This window comes from Molothrus aeneus, chromosome 19 (genome assembly GCF_037042795.1).
Source record: "Molothrus aeneus isolate 106 chromosome 19, BPBGC_Maene_1.0, whole genome shotgun sequence".
NCBI lineage: Eukaryota > Metazoa > Chordata > Aves > Passeriformes > Icteridae > Molothrus > Molothrus aeneus.
In genome coordinates, this window is record NC_089664.1 from 6,139,441 (window position 1) to 6,159,943 (window position 20,503).

At 44.9% G+C, this 20,503-nt stretch overlaps 2 protein-coding genes across 4 annotated transcripts in view; one reads left to right on the forward strand and one right to left on the reverse strand.

Moving 5' to 3' along the window:
* Positions 1-14,826, forward strand: DOLPP1 (dolichyldiphosphatase 1). Its single transcript, XM_066562752.1, has 8 exons — positions 1-100; positions 8,210-8,310; positions 9,912-9,996; positions 10,256-10,355; positions 11,119-11,217; positions 12,468-12,596; positions 13,105-13,194; positions 14,044-14,826. The coding sequence occupies exons 1-8, from the start codon at positions 25-27 to the stop codon at positions 14,078-14,080; spliced, it is 717 nt and encodes a 238-aa protein (XP_066418849.1). The 5' UTR covers positions 1-24; the 3' UTR covers positions 14,081-14,826.
* Positions 13,696-20,503, reverse strand: part of CRAT (carnitine O-acetyltransferase) — a 19,207-nt gene continuing 12,399 nt past the window's right edge. For all 3 annotated transcript variants that reach the window (XM_066562749.1, XM_066562750.1, XM_066562748.1), the window contains one exon: positions 13,696-20,175. In XM_066562749.1, the coding sequence (XP_066418846.1) occupies positions 19,960-20,175 (216 nt within the window). In that variant the 3' untranslated portion in view covers positions 13,696-19,959. The remainder of the gene's footprint in view (positions 20,176-20,503) is intronic.

Here is a 20,503-nt window from a genome sequence, read left to right on the forward strand (position 1 = left end):
GGCCCGGCCCGGTATCCGGGTAAGATGGCCGCAGTCGGGGAGTGCTCGCTGCCCGCGCCGTGGCGGCCAGTCTCCCTCACTCACGTCGAGTATCCCGCAGGTAACGCTCCGTTTCGCCGCCGCCGGACCTCCCCACCGCACCTCAGGGCGCGGCGGGCCCCTTCCCGCCGCCCCGCGGCGCCGCCGCGGGCCGCGCTGGCGGCTGCCAAATAGTGAGCCATTGAGCAGCAGCGCTGAGGCGGCAGGGCGCGCGTGCGCGTTGGGGGCGGCGAGGCGCTCTGCCAGATCGGGAGCCGCGGCGGGAGCGGCGGTGCGCATGCGCGGTGGGGGCTCCGGGCTGGGGGGCTGCGGGAGGGGGGGACGGGGAAGGGGACCGGGAATGGACTCGGGGGGGCGGCTCCGTCCCGGAGATCCCGGAGCCGCCCGGCCCTCCACTGCCGCCCTGCCCGCTCCACACCGCCGCCTCGCCGCCCCTGCAGCCCTCTGGCCATGTGCGGTGCCCCCGGCTTCGAGGCGAGGGTCCCGCCCACGGCGTGCAGCTCCCGGTGTCGCTTCAGCAGCTGCCGGTGTCGGTGTCACCTCCCTGCTCCGGACTCTGCGGGTCTGGCTCGGTGTATTACCGTGCTGGGGGGCTCTGGGGGCCCTGGTGCCCCCTCAGGAGCGGGGATGTGCCAGGGGGGCCGTGTCCCCCGGCTGGGCTCGGCTGCCGGGGGAGTTTGGTGGCTGTGCTGGCCGTGGGGATGGCAGCGTGTCCCTGTCCTGTCCCCGTGGATCTGCTGCTTTTCCTGGGAGCGCTTTGGTCAGTGAGCGCTGAGGGAAATGCCCCGAGCACTCCAGGCACAGGAGGTTTTGTGGCTCAGCTCTTGGCAAGGTGGGTTTGTGTCTTGGTTGAGGAGCAGTGTGTGCCTGAGTGCAGGGTGGGCTATTCCAGCTGGGACAGGTGTGATCCACAAAGGTCCTGCACACCAGCTGGAATGAGTTCCTGATGTGCAAGAGCAAGTGGGTCTGTGTTCAGCTGGCATATACCTAAACTGTGTCCCATCAGTACCTGTGGTTCTTCGGCTCTCCTGTGGGTGTTTTGTGCTGTGCTGGGTTTGGGTGCCTGTTATAATCAGAGATAATAGAAAAATGAACTGTCAGAGTTATAGCATTAACCATTTGCTCAAAATCCAAATCTCGTCTAAACGCTGTTCTCAATATGTCCAGTTCCCAACTTGCCATGGAGTGTTGCTGTACGTCCTGTTTCAGTAGCTGGATTTTAGTTCCTGATGAAAGCTCCTCTCAGCAGTGCAATTCCTAAAGCTTTTAAAGTGCTTAGGGATCTTCTGGGTTGAAAGTGCCCATTTAGCTAGAAGACTTGAAATGTGACAACACTGAAAAAATATCTGGCACTGGAGATACATTATTTCTTGGCCCTCCCCCTTATGGCTGTTTGATGGTTTTCTGTGATGCTTTATGTGAAATATTGGCATTTCCTTTTCTGTCTTACATTTTCCTTCACACTGTCAGCTCCTCTGCCATCCCCCTTCTCAAATATATTAATGTGTCAGTTTGGGAGAGATGGGAAATAATCTTGCCAGTAGTACTGATATATTCATCTTTGTATCTTATCTCCTTATCTGAACCTGGTAGTATACACAGAGCGTCCTGTGCTCCATTTGTTTTATTGGTTTGGGAAATGAAGGTGGTGGAAATCCCTGCACAAGGGTTATCTGTCAGATCTTGAACAATGTGACATAACCTGAATATTTTCTCTCTGCGTTGAGAGCTCTTAGACAGGCAAAAGGAGGAGGTGATTGTGTGGAGGGGTAAATCATCACCCAGCTTAGGGTTGTGTTTGGAGGGGATGGGCACTGTGTTTATCTTGGCTAAAATGTGTTTATGAAAGCCTTTAAAGTGGAGACAAAGGACTAAAACAATAAAACAGCTGGAGGTATAAAAGTTTGTTAATTTATTTTCATAGAATCATTTGAGTTGGAGAAGCCCCTGAATCACCGAGTCCAGCTGTTCCTCCAGCACTGCCAAGGCCACCACTAAACCCCTTCCTCAAGTGCCACATTTACACAGCTCTTAAATCCCTGCAGGCACAGGGAGTCCACCACTGCCTGGGCAGCTCTGCCAGGGCTGGACAACACTTTCTGTAAAGAAGCTTTTCTTAATATCCAAGTTAGACCTTCCCTGGTGCAATTTGTGGCTGTTTCCCCTTCTCCTGTCCCCGTTCCCTGGGAGCAGAGCCTGATGCCTGTCCCTCAGCTGTCAGGGAGTTGTGCAGAGCCAGAAGGTCCCCCCAGGCTGAGCCTCCCCAGCTCCCTCAGCTGCTCCTGGTGCTCCAGATCCTTCCCCAGCTCCGTTCCCTCCTCTGGACATGCTTCAGCCCCTCAGTGCCTTTCTTGTTGTGAGGGGCACAAAGCTGCCCCCAGGATTTGAGGTGGGGCCATAGCAGTGTCCAGCACAGGGAGATTTGGTGTCAGTGAACTGAGAGTGCACTCGATCTCCTTGGCCAGGTCATTAATAAACATATGAAACAGAACCTGCCTCAGAACTGAGCCCAGCCCCAGCTGGATTTAGCTCCATTCCCCACCAGTCTGGGCCTGGACAGGTTTTTGTACCTGGAAAACAGAGCACCTATCCAAGCTGTGGATGTTCTCCAGGAGAATGCTGTGGAAAGCAGTGTCAAAGGCTTTACTAAGGCAAGGTAGACAACATTTTGTTCTAAAATAATGACTTGCAGTAAACTGTGGGTCTGAAGCTTTTACCTGGCTTTGGGGAAAGTGCTCTTAACTTTATTTAGAAAGCTGTTTACATTCAGCCTGGGCACATCTGAACTCCAGGTCCATAAAGTGCCTAGATAATGTGTATTTCTAAAGGAGTGATGTTGGCAGCAGGCTCAGCACAGTGGAGTTAATGCAGCCTTGTGCTGCTGAGAGGGTCGGAATGAGAAATGGATCCTGCTTTTACCAACATCAATTATTAAGCTGTCTTGGCATGTCATGCACTGCTCTGTGGCAAACAGCTTCGGCTCTTGGCTGATCCCAGAGGCTGCTGAGCTGCTGTGGCAACTGCCTCTGAAAATCTCACATTTTAAGGATTCCCAGTGCAGAGCCCCAGCTTTCATCTGCCATGGGTGATGGTCCTGCTCCCTGGGTAAAAAGCTGTCACTGGTGATTTCTGCCTGGCAGATGAAGCCTGGATTTGGGCTTCTGCTTCTAATTGTGAAGGGGAGAAGTGTCTCCAGAAAGGCGCTCCCTGTTCTGATCTGATGTTTCCTTATCAATAGTGATACATCAAACCCATCCTGAGTTGCTTGTGTGGCTGCACAGCTCTCCAGGGCTTTCTGCGATGTCCACTTTGAGCAAAACAAATGAGAAACAGCAAATGAATGCTGTGGTAATCAACTGCAGACTGGTCTGAGGAATGCAGTCTTGGAGACCTGACTGAAATATTACCCATAGGGAATGTTAGGATTAAACATAGGGAGAAAAAAATCGGCCATGGCAGTGCTGCCTGCGTGTGCTAAAGCACGCTGCTGCAGAGGACAGCCTGTAAAAATATCATCCTGATGCTGCTTTCAGAATTTTTTTAATCCTGGAGCATTTCATACTACCAGCTCTGCTTTGGTGAGACCAAGGAATGATCTGGCATAGTGTCAGGTTGCTGGCAGGTAGGCAGGAATAATCCTTCTTCCCTATGTCCTTCCAGTAATGAGCTGGTGATTGCATCAGGGCTGTGAAGTCCTTTGATGGATGGATGGATAAAAGCTGTATCTCTAATTGTTCCTTGAATCCATTTCTGCTTTGGATCTCACAGTATCTTTGCCACTGAGCTTTGTAGCTTAATGTGGTTGCTGTTTCTTTTCTGTTAAGTCCACTGCTCAGTAATTTCATCAAACACTCTCCCATGTGCAGTGAGAGGCAGCGATTGTTTGCTGTCAATTTCTCCATATAATTCATGACTTCGTAGAACTGTTGTATCATCTGTTTTCCTTTTTCAGCTGAAAATCTGATTTATTTGATGTTTTCTGAATGGCTGCTGTTGCATACTTATCTTTGTCCCCATTCTATTTGCCTTTTCTGTGTGTACTCTCCCTTTTTAGCTGGTGACACCGCAATTGCATAATAAATTTTTGTAGTGCTGTAACAGTAACTTCTGTTGTGCTCTTAAAAAATGTTCTTCTTGCCTTTTTGACTGCTGCAGAGCACTGGGTGCTACTCTGAAGGTATTGGCACACTCTGAGTCTGAGGGTTTTTGTTTGGTAACAACTGAACTAAATCTTGTCATGTCATGGGTATAATTAGGGTTGTTTTTTCCCGTATGCATTGCTTTGCATGGGATGACTTTGTGCTGCAGACTTAAAACTCATCTTCAGGGACTTCCTGCCTGTAGGGTGAGTTTCACTGGAGAAACATCGAGTTCCTGGTTTGTTTGGGTTTTTTATTATTATTTGGAGAAAAGAAAGAAAACTTCCTCTCTTCAGTGCAGCTGGGATTCTTAGAGCTCTGGGACTTTCTGGACCTTCTCACACTGGACAAATTCTTTAAGGAGAGAAACCTGATGTGCCAAACCTTTTTCCCTGCAGAATGACAGAATATTCCCATTTTCCCAGTTTCTCCAGGATGTTTCCTACGGCCAGGCAGAGTTGGAGAGGCAGGTGTGCAGTGGGTAAAGAGGTTCAAAGGTGCTGTGTCTGTGCTTTGGCTCAGCAGTTCTTGTTGCTGTTCAGTATCAGCACATGCAGCTCCTATAGGAATGTTTGTTCTGATAACCCTCCTGTGCTTCTGTGCAGGCTGGGAGCTCACAAGTCAGGGCTCATTCCAGAGCTGAGCAGTATCTCCTGGAAGAAGCAGATCCCACTCTTGTTTGTCTGCTTTAATGCAGGGTTTATGTTTAATCTCCCTGCAGAAGTTATGTCTGATTTTATGCCATAATTTAAAGCCTCCTGTAGATATTATTGCTGTCCCCCAGCTCGTGTTATGGGGATATGCACACGCAGAGGAAATTACTCTTTTGTATCGTGAATATTTAGTGATTTAGTGAGACATGCACACTGCATGTTATGTGTGCAACTTGCACATATGCACTCAGCCAAGAACACACAACCAGTGGCAGTGCCACAAATAGATCCTTCAATAGGAAGTGGTGGTGGCTAAGCTCAGTCTTGTGGTAGGATGTGGTTGGGGGCTGTTGATTCCCATTTTTACATCCTATACAGGTTAAGTAGATGTGGTGAAGCTCAGCTATTTCTACCGACAGGATGCTGGGTAAAATGTTGAATTGGAGCAGAAGTAGATGCTGAATGAAGGCTGAAAAAATAGCGTGTGTCTGAGCTATGTATAGTGCCGCACGTACTTATCTCTTGGCTGCCCAAAAATGGGGTAGTTGCATCCTTTATTTTTGCTTTTTGAGCTCCAAATAATGTCCAGGGAAAGCTGGACTTTAAAAAAGCAGAATTTAAAACTAAATGAAACCCAAGATATGTATTAAGTAGATTCTCCTATTGCATTTTTATGGAGATTTTGTCTCTGTTCCTTCTTGTTGGAGGACCTGCTTTAAAATTCCCAAGTTTATCAAATTAAAGGAAAATTAATTTTTTATAAAAAAAGGCAGGGGTGCTGCTTGCTAGATCTGACTGGACTTTAAACTGTGGCTCTCCTGCACGTCTCCTTTCCCTGGGAATAAGTCTCAGAGCGCACTGGAGCGTGAGAGGAGACAGGAGTGACAGAAGTAATCATGCTCCAAGGCCCCTGGAGCGCTGAGCAGCGCTGGCCTTTCTCTCAGAGCTCACTTTGCCTCCTCCACTGGGGATTTCCAGTCCTTTCTGAGCTGGGTTAGTCACTGAAGCTCTGCCTTGAGCTGCTGATCCAGTGGGGCCGTTTGTGATGGCGTTGGTGTGTTCCTGGGGTGGCTCCAGTGCTGCCTTCAGTGCCCAGCTGTTTATCTGCCTCCTCTGTAGAAAAAGTGGCTTCAGAATGTGACTGTGTTTAATTGCCATTAGGCACAGGAACATGAAGTACTATTAGTGATATCTGCTCTAAATTGAACTGCTGAAATATTTGAGGAGCTTTTGTGTTAAGATTGAGTGAAGGACTTGGTGCCTGTAGGCACATCTGGAGTGATGGTGTCTGGTTCCCCTCTCAGGTGTGGTTTTTGTGCCTGTGAAGTCTGGGTGATTTGATTTATTGGGAATGTTATCATGTAACTTAACAGAGGATTTTGAGTTCGCCACTGCTGATCCTATTTAAATTAAAAGACTACTTGTTTAAGTACCTTTCCACCATCTGCACAAGAAATAGAACCCTCTGAGAAGATAAATAATCTGGTTTTATTTCTGCTTGACAAAATTATGGCTTTTAATGTGGAAGTGCTAAGCCTTTATGTGCCGTGGATTAACAGAGTGAGTGATCTGAAACATGGAGATCTCTTGATGAAGAGCTCTCTTATTTGGCAGTGCTGGAATTGAGACTTTTGGAAAGTATTCCTAAGGCTTTCAGGGTAGTTTAATTGTCTCTTGACAAGGTGGCTTCTCTCATGAATTCCCTCATCATTAATGACAGAACTCATTTTGTTGAGAGTTTGTGATTTATATAAAACCATAAGGGGCTTGATTGTCTATTGCCAAGTAAGTGGTACTGTCACTTATATCCCCTTTGTGTTACCATAATCCATTGCTTTGGGAACATTTGGAATGCACCTGATGCAAGACAAACCTGCCATATGGAGCAAGAAAAGTTTCAAATTCAGTGTCTTGCAAAGCTTTTCAGGTTAAAACCAAAGCAGAACCTCACTTCAGTGGAAACCCAGCATGCCTGGGGGTTATGTCCTCCAAATCTTCCTCCTTTCACCTAACTCCTTCTGGTAATCCTTGCTGATGATGTTGCTGGTGCCCAAATTTAACCCAGAGTTTGGAATTCCAGAGGCTTCCATGCACTATACCTCATGTAACCACAACTATGTGGCAATAGCATCAGCAGCATGAACTTTGTGAAGGGGCAATAACTTATTTTTTTTATCAGTTCCAGCACTCAGAGGCTGAGGTTAAAGTCCTTTTCACCAAGTGCTGCTTTGAAATGTGGCTGTGTGGGCTGGGGAGCCTGGGTGCCTTGCAGTGGAATTGATCTAGGAATGAGTCCAATGCTCAGACTTGCAGAGGCATCCCGTTTCCTTTTGAGAGGAGGGAAGAAGGACAAATTTATGTGGGGGCTGAGCCTTTTTTGTTCAGTGATGGGATGGAGAGGATCTGGTCTGTGAGAACCAACACTCAAAGTACCCATCTCTTCTGCTGCTTGCTGGGTTCATACAGTGAGTTTGTGGTGACTTCTGTATTTAAAGATTCTTTGGCAGACAGTTCTCACTCTTCTCATACAAATTGCTGATTTGGAGCAAAATTGCTCTGATAATTTTTTGTGAATTTGTGCTGACATCTTTTCTCTGAATACTTCTGTATGTGTCCCTTTTTGGGGAAGAGAGGCAAGAGAAACTGGGATCAAAATGCACAGCTGCTCCTTACTGCTGCTGCCCGCTTCTGTGGCTTTTGTAGTGCAGAATAAAGGTTTTGAGGGACCTTATGACCTCTGTTGGGTCCCATTGCAGCTCCCTGATTCTCCCTGGGGGATAACTAGACTGTTAATTATTTGGGTTGGAGGCCCAAATCTCCCTCTGTGTGGTACAAGTGGGCTACTGGTTAAAAAGGCAGAGACTCCTTTATTTCCCTGATATCTCCTGCTATGTTTAGCTGTTTATTTCCTTCCCATTTTGCTAATGCTGGTGTTCGTGCAGACACATGGTGAGACAGATTAGGAAGCTGATCCAGCTGAAAACTAACCCATTTTAGTGAGGGAGTGGGAAAGGATTTGTTTGGGGATTTTTGCTGGCTCAGAGAAGAAATAGGAATGAGGGGAAGGGAAAGATGCTGCCTCTTCTGCAGCAGCCTGTGCTCATGTTGGATTAAAGTAGCGCTGGGCCCACACCCATGGTTATTGTTGTAAACTGGGTGTAAATCTCTGCTAAATGATTCCAGGCTCCTTTCGCCCTTGATTTTGAACCTGCATGGAAGCTCTGCTGTCTCCCTGTCATTCTGGAACACAGGGACTGCCTACACTGCTGAGTCTGCCCCTCTGTTCTGTGATGCAGGGCTCTGACTGACCCATGTTGTGGTGGAAGGCAAGTACCTGTGAAATTCACACTGATTGGTTTCTCTTGTTTGTTTCCCCAGGTGATTTCTCTGGCCAGCTTTTAGCTTATTTGAGTCTTGGTCCAATATTCATTATTGTTGGCTTTGTAACACTCATCATATTCAAGAGAGAGCTTCACACGGTGAGTCCTTCTCTCCCTTCCCAGCCTCTCCTTATGACAAAAGTCTTTTCCTTTGTCACCTGGGGCTCCTGTATTCACACTTCTTTTTCTCTCTAAAAGGAGCGAGCTGAGGAAAGCCATCTTCCTGTCAGGGAACAGCAGGAGACACTTAGCACCCGTAGCAGGTTAAAAGGCTGCTCAGCCTTTTCTGACTTCTCTGTTACTCTGGTGTGTTTTGGACATTATCTGTCCAGAACCATCGAGGGAGATGTCTGAGGAAGTACAGAATGCTGTTGCAGAGTGGGAACACTCCCAAGATCCAGTAGGATCATAGCACTGGGCAGCATATGCAGGAAATGGTGTGTGTAACTCAGGGGGATGCACTTTCTTTGAACTACTGAGGCAGAAAAGGGGATAAAAATAAAACCTAAAGCTTTCCAAGGGAGTGGATCTGTCTTTAAGGGCTGTTTTTCAAATGTGAGTTGAATACCAGGGGCAGAAAAAACTTGTTTCAATCCAAATTCTTAAAATACTTTTTATCTGCGCTGCCAGGTAGTTGGGAATCAGTGTCATGGATAAACTCCCTCTAGGACATATAAACCTCTTGTAGCATTTGTCCTCAATAAACAGATAAAACAGGGGCCACTGAAAGGATTTTGAATGTAGGGCCACGGTGTCATGGGAACCAGTGGCCCAAGGGACCTGGGAATAGGGAACTTTAACTAGGGAAGGCAGTTGTACAGTAACTGTACAACTTTCAGGTTTTTGGTAACTCAAAGGTTTTGTGTTGGCCCAAAAGAGAAAAGAAGCCAGAGTAACTATTGCACAGATTTATAGTTTTTTCAGTACAGGGATTTGCTTGGTGTTGGTAACAAGATGAGTGCTGAGGTTGATTCTCAGTTCTTTGTGTGGGAAGTCACCACTGGGCTGGAGAGAGACACTGGCTGCCTTGCAGCAGCCTGATCTGTGGCTCAGGATGAGGAGTGAAAAATTGCTTCATCATGTGGAATGGGACTGAGTGCTAAGGAGGCAGTGTCATCACCAGCTGGGAATTTGATCACAGCAGCAGGACTAATTCAGGGGAGGTGTATGAACTGTGAAGTTGAAGAGCAAAAATAAATGCTACCAGGTCTGGCTTAGCTCAGAATGTGAATTCATCTTGGACTGAAGACAGCAGCTTCATGATGAAAATATTCATAGAAGGAAGAGCCAGAAAGCCTAAAAAGTCACCTTTGTTTTAAACTATTTCCCCAGATAACAGTGTCTGCACTCCCCCTGTTGGTCATTGGGAAAAGCCAGTTCCCAAAACGTGCCCTATTAAAAAGGTCACTTTCTGCACTCACTGGTGCAAGGTGCTGGCAGACGTGCCCTGCTGTGTCATTTTTGTCTTTCTCTGTATCTGCTGCTGAAAAGCTGCATGTACACAATATGTTGCCAAATAGAAAGTGAGATGAAAATAAATGCTTTTCTTCTCAGGTATAGAATTTGGAAGCCATTGGTTTTAACTCTAGTAGTCAAAAAAGAAAATTAGAAGCATAATGTTTGGGGTTTTGTCAACAGAGAGAGCCTGGTAAGTAGAAGGATCTCTTAGAGGGGATGACACAGCTGTCTTGCCTTCACAGATCTCTTTCTTGGGAGGGCTGGTGTTCAACGAGGCAGTGAACTGGTTAATAAAAAATGTAATCCGGGAGCCTCGGCCGTGCCAAGGTAGGGTGTGCACCATGAGTGTGGTGGTGTCAGGGGAGTTTGGGGTGGAATGCTGACTGGGGGGAGTTACAGGGGCTTTCCCCCTGTGCCTCACGTTGGCTGTGGATGTTTGGGTGTAAGAAGGCTGACAGAGCCTCCTGAGCAGGGACATGTCCTGGGAGCTTTGTGCATGCTCCAGCAGCATGGGCTGGCTTCACATCTGGAGTGTTCCAGTTGCTGACTACACCTTGACCATATTCTTTTTTTCTTCTCTTCCCAGAAGCCCATTCAACAGTGACCACAAAATATGGGATGCCATCCAGCCACTCCCAGTTCATGTGGTTTTTCTCTGTCTATTCTTTTCTGTTCCTTTATTTAAGGTAAAAATTCCGGGTCAGGTTTTGGCTGTTAATATGTTGCAACACTGAAATGGGTGGCTCCCTTGCTGGATGCCACTTGAGTGGGATAATGGAATTAAATCTGAGGACCTGCACAATTTATTGTGGCTCCGGTGGGGTTGGAGCATGTCTGTCTCAATCTGAATGTAGGGCTGGAGTTTCTTTTTCTAAGCTATAATGGTGCCCCAGTGTGAGGGAGGAGGTGGGGGAAAAGGAGGAGAAATGAAGAGCTGCTTTCTCATTTTGTCTCAGTTTCAGTGGGGTTATCTATAATCTTTTGGATAGTACCAGCTGTCCACTTGCATGACCTTTTAGTTGACTTTCCTTACCAAGTACTGGGTTTACCTGTGCTTTAATGAAATTCTTGCTGGGGCATGGCTCTGGAAGGAGGAAGACAAAAGTCTTGTGGCTCTGGGTGGAGGAAGACAAACTCACAGTTCCTCCTGGCTCTGTGGGTGATGGAGGGACTCTGTCTTGGCTCCCTGTTGCATGTGCTCAGCACATGTCTCTCACATCAGTGTGAGCATCCTGCCCTCCATCACAGCAATCCCTGTTCACAGTTGGAGAGAAGCACCTGTGGCTTCTTGGCTGCTCTTTAACTGCTGCCAGTGCACAGATTGCTGCTGGGATGGGATTGAGCTGCCCATGACCCCAGTGGAGTAAAGCTTTCCGAGGGTTTCAGAGGGAGGGAGGTCAGGAGTGCTCAGCTCCCTGCCCTGTGCTCATGGCTCTCCGTCTCTTTCAGAATGCACCAAACAAACAACGCGAGGTTTCTGGATTTGCTATGGCGACACGTGCTGTCCATCTGCCTCGTCACAGTGGCTTTGCTAGTCTCATATAGTAGGTATGGAGCAACTGTTTTCTCTTCTGCTCTCACACAGCCTCGTGGCCTGTCCCAGCCAGCAGCACTGGCGTTCCTTATCCTGCCTTTCCCACCTGATTCTGCACTGCAGCTTTGTACAAGTGTTGCCATGAGACCCAATAAACAAAAGTGCTTCGTGTGTGGTGCTTCACAAGCATTTACAAAACCTCAAATCAGCTGAGCTTGTGCCAGTTCCCCACAGGCTCCAGTGCCATGCTCCATCCAGCCTCACTGCCTCGCCCTCTTTCCAGCACTGAGTGTGGAGGCATTGCCCCATCTGGGCACAGCAGCATCTGCAGCATGTGGATCACTACAGATGATCAATCCCACTGTTTTGTTTGAGCATTTGTTAATCAAAACGTTTATAGCTGTTGGCTTGCAAGATTTATTTAAGATGGATAAAGAAAATGGAACTGTGGTAGTGATTTTTTTTTTCTCTTCAGTAGATTAAATGTAAAGTGAGCTCCAGTGATTGGAAAAACAGACAAATTCAAGCTAGAAATAGGGTCACATTTTCCACAGGAAAGTAATTACCTGTTGGCACAGCTGACTGTATGCTACAGCTGATTACTTATTACTAATTATTTTAAAAGCCTGGCAGAACAAATTTGTCAGAGGTGTATGGTCTAATTAAAACAAAATTAGAGGAAATCAAGTGACCTATGTTAGACAGAAGGTCAGATAAGATGATCATAAAGATATGTGAGCAAAAAGAATTTTGAATGTAGCTTGTGCACACATAACAGGCCAACAGTGCAGCTCTGAATGGCTGCAGTCACAGTGAGCACATTGGTGATGCAGCCTCTGTGCCTGTCACATTGGAGAGCCCCAAAATCACAAAAAAATGCTGTCCATGTTCTTAAAAGCCTTTAAGCCCCAGCTTTGGTGGCCTGGAGGAGCCTTGTCCCATTACTGCCTTTGGAAAAGTCTCTTTTGGAACTAACAGTATTAGTTCTTCAGCTGATCCAAAGATGGATGAAGGAGAATGTGGAGGGTTATTGAGTTGAGCTCAAACTAGAAGTGCTGCAAGCTGAAACTGCTGTAGCAGGGAAGAATTTTCCCCATTTTTCCCCCCACTATTTTTGCCAGCTTTTTACTGAAAAAAGACACCCACTTTTAACATCTGGAGGATAACTTGCACCCATATCTGTGGGTCCAGTGACACCTCAGCTCCTGAGTCTTGGCTCCTTTTGTTTTAAAGCCTGTCTGGTGACTCTTTTCTTCTTCTGCAGGGTTTATTTGCTTTACCACACCTGGAGCCAAGTCCTATATGGAGGTGTGGCAGGAAGCATCATGGCCATAGCCTGGTTTGCCTTCACACAGGAGATCCTAACTCCCCTCTTCCCGAGGATAGCTGCGTGGTAAGGCTCTTTATTCTGTGGAGGTTTGTTATGGATGTTAGAAATGAGAATTCCTGGGCTCTGTCCCAGTTTTGCATACTGGCTGTTGTGTAACCTACTTTGTTCCTCCATGTTTTCTTGTGCATGCATATATACAAAGGATCTTATGTCCTTGGTAAGGGTGGGGAAGAGGGAATTTAATCAATTGCTACATTTTGTAAAGCCCTACTAAAGCTGTGAGGTGTGGCAGCCTGCTGGAGGAGCTTTGCAAGATGAACAGCAGACCTTTCTTAATGAATGTCTAATGACCCAGTCAAATTGCAAACTATTTACATGTAATATAGTCTGGAAATATTGCATAAGGAAAGAAAAAAAATGTTTTTTTTAAATGTAACAAAGCCTGAAGTGATAGAATAGTATTGTTAAGTAGAGCAGGTTTTGGTTTTGTTTTGTTGGTTTTTTTTAAATCAAAATTCCAGTGAAGAAAATCTAATTATTTCCCCCTTTCCACCACATTGTCCTTTTTCAGGCCAATTTCAGAGTTCTTTTTAATCCGAGATACCAGCCTCATTCCTAACATCCTGTGGTTTGAATACACAGTCACAAGAGCAGAAGCAAGGTAAGTTCTGTTGGGAGTGGAGGAGCTGTTGCTGCTCTGACCTTTCAGATGCAGTTATTAATTAATTTTCTGATATGTAGCTGATAATTTTGGGCTGCTGTGGGTAGAATAGCTCGAAGTAAGGAAATACAAAGTTATGGGTTAATGACTGCATCTGAAAGGTGAGTCTGGAGAGGCTGTGATTCAAGAATTTAATCTCATTTACGTAGCATTTCAGCTCCTTGGCTTATGGTTTTTGCAAGCAGTTGTTTATAATCTTGCATCCCCATGTGAGCTTGTTTACACTGAAGATGGGGTGGGTGTTCTGGGAGTGTGGAGAGTGGGAAGGAATGATCAGCTTGGTGGGTATGGCAGGGTCACTTCAGTTTTGTGTGCAGCTAAGCAGAGGCATACTTTAATCCTCCTGTATTTGCCTCTGGTTTGTTGCAGCCCCCTGGGATGGGCTGGGTGTGGTGGTGTTTGCAGGGGTCCCAGGATAAGGGAAGAGATGAGAATCTTGACTGCATGTTTCAGAAGGCTGATGTATTATTTTATGATATATATTATATTAAAAGAAAATTATATACTAAAACTATACTAAAAAATAGAAGAAAGGATTTCATCAGCAGGCTAGCAAGGAATGATAATAAAATCTTATGACTGCTCACAGCCTTGACACAGGTGGCTGTCATTGGTCATCAAGTAAAAACAATTTCACACGCTGGGTAAACAATTCTCCAAATCCCATTCCAAAGCAGCAAAACATGGAGAAGCTGAAACTTCTCAGCTTCTCAGGAGAAAAGATCCTGGCGAAAGGATTTTCCATAAAATATGTCTGTGACAGCCGGGGTCCCCTGTGCTGCCTTGCAGGAACAGACAGCGCAAGCTGGGTACGAAGCTGCAGTGACGGGACCGGGGCGCGCTGTAACAGAGACGACAGACAAGAGCAGAGACCTGGGAGCAGCAAGGAGCCTTTTTACAGACGGACCAAAGGAACAGGCAGGGACCATACCCAAAACCTGAAAGCCTTTGCTCTGCTTTAGCAGCTAAGCTGGATGCTCCCTGATGCATGTGGGACCGTGCAGGAGTAGAAACTCATTTTGAACACAGATGCACATGGTTGGATGTACCATCGTGTCTACGTCAGGGGAGGGGGGAGAAAATGCCTGGTGTCGTGTTCGGGGGAGGGAAAACCAAAAATGAATCCTTTCTGTGACTTTTTTTTTCAGCATGAAATATACACACTATTTATTTATTTTTTTAAATGGAACTATTGTTTATGGGGTGGGTGAGGCGTTGATTGTGTGTTTTGCTTTTTTTTTTTACTTTTTTTTTTGGAAGAAGATGACAAAACTATAATCTCAAGTTGGTCATGTTTAATTAGGGCTTCTAATTCTTACATGGTTCTTAGGAGGGAGGGCATCTAGGAGGGTTGATCAAGACAGAAGGGAGAAGAAGACTTTCCTTTCTGCAGTCAGTTTGGGAGATCAAAATCAATTCCAACTGTACTTTGTACAGACAAAAAGACTATAAAGATCTGATTTTTAACACTAGTGACAGTTCTGCAGGGAATCCTGCACGGATACCAGTTAAGCGGAGTGTGTGTGTAAAACAAAGGAAAAACACAAATATACTGACTCTTATTTTTTTCCACTGCTGCTCCTGTTGTGTAATTAGCAAGAGTGTCCTTTTCAGAATCTCTTCTAGGTGGCAAGATTATCATACATATCTCACATTTATTCCATCTCTTCCTTTATACTTTTATTATCTCAGGGTTGCTGTGATCTGTACAGCTTTGTTGTACTGAGTGTGCCGAGGGCACTGGGAAGCCCATTGGTTATAAGCAGTGCTGTGCTCCAGTGAGAGTCAGCCCAAAGCCTTACAAAATTCAGTTGCTGGTCTCTGTCTTAAGCACTGGATTTTTTTTTTCTTTTAAAGCTTAAGGGAGGGATTTTTATGAATGAATATAGTGACAACCACAAAAGAACAAGGCAAATGACTAATAACTAGCTCAGCTGCTCTCTGAATTATTCCTTGAAGAGCCCTGTTAGACTCCATCCCTGAACTCCAAGTAGAGAATTTATCCTAGCAGAGGCTCCATCACAGTAGCTTGGTTGGGGTTCTGCAGCTGTAACCTTGAATGCTGAACTCCTACCAGCAAGTTTTGCTCTCCATCCTTCTTCCATGGCGATTGTGGCGCTCTGGGTGCTGTGTCTCTGTGGGAGTGTGCCTGCCATCTCTGTGTGCTGGTGATGCCTACGACCTCTGTGAGCCATCAGTGACCTGCCAAGGGCTATACTCAAAGTGCTTCAGGGCTGTGCATGGACACTTTCTGTATTTCTAGTATATAATGCAGCAGTTCAAGTGTAACTACAGAGAAGTATTTATTCAAAGCACAATTGACTTGAACTTTCACAGATAAAGGACAGCTTCTGAACTGGCTCAAAGGTCATCGGTGTGCCTTCGATGCAGTCATGAGCAGAGGTAAAATGACTGTCACATCTCAGTCTTGCTGCTTGTTTTACTATCTCCACTTTAATCAGACTCCTGCATTATAAAGCTGCTTGAAGTCAGATTTTTTTATGTTCATCCTGGTTTTTTTTAAGTTTTCATCTGTGCCTGTTGCTATAGGAGTTTGTGTGTTTGTGTGGAGCTGCTGTTGGACACCCAGACTGTAAACTGTAGAAAGTGATCCTGATTCAGGAGATCAGGAATGAAGGCTGTTTAAATTTCTGTGTTTAAATAGCTACGGGTAGTAAATTATCTGTTTTCAGTTGGTACAGCAAGTATATATATATATATATATATATAAATTTTTTAAGAACTGTTTAGCACTTGCATAACATAAGCAATCCTGTAATAACTGAAGGAGCCAAGCACTGGATCTGCTTTGAAGGTGCATCATAATCAAGAGGCATCTTGCAGCTTTCACAAGGACATTTGATGTGCCTTAGACCAGCTCTGTTGGGATGAGACAGGACATCAGGCAGGTCCCATGACGTGGTGGTACCATATGTTTCAGTTTGAAAACTGGTACTTATGTCTTGCAAAACCATTCATTTTCTCTTTATATCTTTTGTAAGTGCACTGACAAAGCCAGAACAGAGATCACACCTCTCTTCCAAGGTTGCTGAAGGAGTGGATTGTTTCAGGAGTGGCTTAGCACTTCCCCAGCCTCTCGAGCTGTTACAACAGACTGCTGGAAAAAATAAATACATGGCAACACCTATTGAGCATAGGGAAGAGGGTTCATCTCCTCATGGAGAGCAGTGCAGTGTAAAAAGCTGTTCCACTTCATGTTGCCTTCAAACCCATGCTTCCTACAGTAATTCTTAGGAGTGAGGGAGAGGAAGAGCAGCTCTTGTAAGACACTGTAATAAACTCTCCTCTGTTCTCTCTGAATTGTTTGTAATCTGCATCTTCTGCCTACTTTTGCTGTACCTTTTCAGAAATCTTTGCAATACTTGATATACAGTAGAAATTCCTTAGTGATTCCATGGATTTTCTTAACTAAATGGTGCTGTGCAGGAAAAAGATTTGAGCTCTGCCTTACTATCCTACACTTGTATGAAATCTCCTGCCACTAGTTTTCTGAAATGGAATGTTTTCTTTGGAATATGTGGCTTTGCAAGCAGATGCTTTCTATTCCTCCCCTGTACTCAAGGGGGCTGGATGGAGATGTGACAATAAAAGGAAGGTGACAGAATGCTGTGGTTCACTGTTCTTGCTGTCCCCATACAATCATTGTCCCATTAAGGGCAGTTATGTAACTTCTGCAGTGTTTAAGGAGTTTTAAGCCTTTTTGTAGCATTTATCTGTTTATTGTGTCCCAGTTTATTCAACAAACATTTCCAAACTTTGCATGACATGGATCGCACTACCCAACAGTATTTAACACAGCTAACCAGCAAAACATGCAACACTACCAGGCTGTGTCAAGAATTGCACTCACCCCAAGAGTTATCTGAATATTTTCAGTCTATGAGTTTCTGAAATAATTTGTTCCAAATCAGTCGTTTTTCTGGAGCTTTAGTTTCTTCTACTTAATGTGCCTTTAAAACAATGGGCATCTCTTGATAAAACAATCAGAAACAGGGAGAAGAGTATTCAGTAAGTCAACAGTGAAAAAATCTTGAAGATACAAACCAGAAGGACATCACATTTTAGAACTTGTACAATAAGAAAAGCGTTTTTAAAGGAAAACCTTGTAATGATTTTAGTGTCCTTTCAAGCACTTTAAAAATCAACCTCATTCATCTGAATTTCAGCTCTGTGTTTTAATAAGGATGCATTAGGTGGTTTATGAATCTTGTATCTCTTTCAGTCTGCTCCCTGCAGCTGTACTCTGCTGAAGCTAGTGGGATGTCCAGATTTAGTTCCAGAATAGATCAATCCAATCTTCTGAGGTACAGTCCTCAGCAGCACATGCTTATGCTTAGGCTTTAATAGGCACTTTGCTTTGAGAGCCTTCCGCTTTGAGACAGAAGTGGAAAAGGGCCAGTCTCAAATACTTCAGTGGTGCTACTTGTGCCTGAAGGCATTGCAGACATGGAAAAATAATTCATCCCCTGGTAACAGAGGCTGATTCAGTGTGGGGGGAGGATTACTTTAGCAAAATGAGTATTTTTTTCCATGTAAAAGGCTCCATAAATCCAGATATTATTCCAGTAAGGTTTGTTCTTGTCTGTAGTATTTACACAATCACTTAGAGTTTGATAATACTGAGTATCCTCTTGCAGTTTTCAGTCTGATTGATACAGAGGAGTCACCAGAGCAGGGATTTCTGCTTGCAGGTCTGTAGTGCTCCTATTCATGGTTTTAGGCTGTCTCACTCCATTCAGGATTCTTCTAAAAGATCAACTAAATCCATGTAGATGATATGAAAGTGGCAGTTAATCAAGTTCAATACAATCACTGGCTGTGCAGGTGAGTTTCAGTTAAATTTTCCTCTTTTAAGGTATGTTATTAGGTATAAGATAGAAGCTTTGAAATAACATCCTTTCAGGAAAAAAAAAGCCAAAGCATTGGCATGTATATTTTGAGAAACAAATTAGAATTATTTTTTCTTCTTTTACTTTAAAAAGCTTTAGTGCAAATTTGTTCATATATGTTCATCAAGGCACTTTGATCATGTCCCTTGCAATTATTTCCCTTTTAACAAAACAGGCCATCACACTCCTAATGCTTCTTATTTATGGTGGCATCCCAGCAGACACATCTTGAAGGGTGTGCAATTTAAATACAGAATTCCTACTGCAGAAAGAGCACTAGAATTCTTTATTACCATATGGTTTTACTAAATAAAAGTGTAGTCAGGAGCTTGGGTTCTGACAGATGGGTTGGAAGTAGTTCCTATGCTACCATTGTATGTTAATGTTTATATATAATCTTTTACTGCCTCAAGTTTGTCAACTGAACATAAAAACAGTATCATATGAGATCATTCTCTCACAGAATAAAGCTGACACAGATTGGAGTAGTATTTCAGTAAGAAATAACTCCCCAGAGTGGCAGAAAAGGTGCTGTGCAGGAACAGTGCAGAAAAAAACCCTACAGCTTTCTTCCTGTTTTTCAAGATTTTCTGCCTTGTTACAGCAGAGTGAAAGAAGGGTTTCTGCAGCTGTTTTTCCTTTGCCCTTTAACAGATTTCAACTCTGTGGGCCAGGAATGGAAGTATGTGTTGGAGTTCCTGATCAGAATCATCCTTACTTGTCCACAGCTCAGGCATAACATTGTGCACAAAAAGCTGTTTCTGAAAGCAAGGTGTAAAACCACATTGGGTTAATGTGTGTGTCCTGAAGGACATCAGGCATGTAGCTTGTTAATAAAAAGTCAGCATCTTTTTCTTTTCCTCAGCTCCAAAGAAAGGTGCAATGGAGCAAGTGTCAAGCTAAATGCCTAGGAAATTCCTTCTCATCTCTGCAGATGTGCAGGTACCTATAGCCAAAGCTGGCAAAACTTACATGAGGAGAGTTTTGTAGAAGCTCTATGGGGAAAAAGCTTAAGGCTGAGCTGGATGATCAATGGTAGGACCATGGCAGGAAGCTTAACAAAAAGCCCAGAGCAAGAACAACAAGAAAAAGAACCTGAAACAGTAAAATCACCTTAGTTTGTATCAAGTCATGTCCTGTTGTTAAGAGGGTCAGTGTAAGACAAAGGAGATCCCAGTATCCTGAACAAGGGGAAAGGAACATTCCTGTAGAGCCTGTACTGGTTGGAGTGCCTGGGATAAGTAGTGCAGTGTACTCTGATGAGACTGGATCTGCTCTGGCTGGACTTCCTTCTCCCCTTGCTGAAGTTGAATGATGAGGCTTTGCTCGAGCAGGAGAAAAATCTTCAGTGAAGACTGGAAGATGCTCTTCAGAAGATGAAACCAGGAAAAAGACTTGGTCTTACAGTAGTTCTATCATACAATAATCATTCCCTGCTTCTCATGGACAAGAACTACCTTCCTCACCAAATGGATTTAGACACTAGCAAGGACTGTGCTTTCTGTATTCTCTTTCAGTAGTTTTCATAAAAATCATATTTGTGTCCTCTTTGAGGACAGGAAGGTGCACTTTGCATTGATGGGAGAGGCCCTCTCAGTTCTACTTTGGTTTGAGGCAGTGTTTCCTCTCACTACAGAGTCTGACATCTGTGGTTGACTATTCTGTAACATCTTGCTGAATACAAATGGTAGATATCTTCTTAGGTTCCAGGGCAAGCTGTTCTCTGAATTGTTTTCTGTGGAACTGGGAGCTTCAGTGCATCAGGGATAGCCCATTTAACTGGGGGGTTTCCCTCTTACAGTTTGGATTTGGGAGCAGCCTGGAGCAAGATCCTCATGTCTAGGAGTGCTTTCTCAAGGTAATGTGCCATGCGGGCTGCGTTTGTGTCAGCACAGCTATTGAAGGCTGAAATTGCAAAGTTGATGTGTTCCTCCATGGGGTTGTAACACACTCCGTAGCCATCTGGAACCACGGGACCAAAACACATCACACAATCTGTCTTGGCTGGGACCTGTGGAGACAATGTGATTAAAACCTTCTGACCAGTCAGAGAAAAATGAAACCATCAAATGGAAATAGCTCTGTCAACAGAGGAAACTCATCTCTAGAAGGGCCTTTGGTCACCCTCGCCTCCCACCACATGTGCTGGATCCTACTATTTAGCTGCAATGTGTTTTCCACTGCATTTGCACAGGAGTGCTTCTCCCCAGGGTAAGCTTGTAGTAAGTCACAAGTAGAATCACTCAGTAAGAATCAGAGCACAGCACTTAAAGCTGTTCTGACTGCTGATTTAATTGATATCACTTTGATTTAGACACCACTCTTGGTGATCTTGGCTT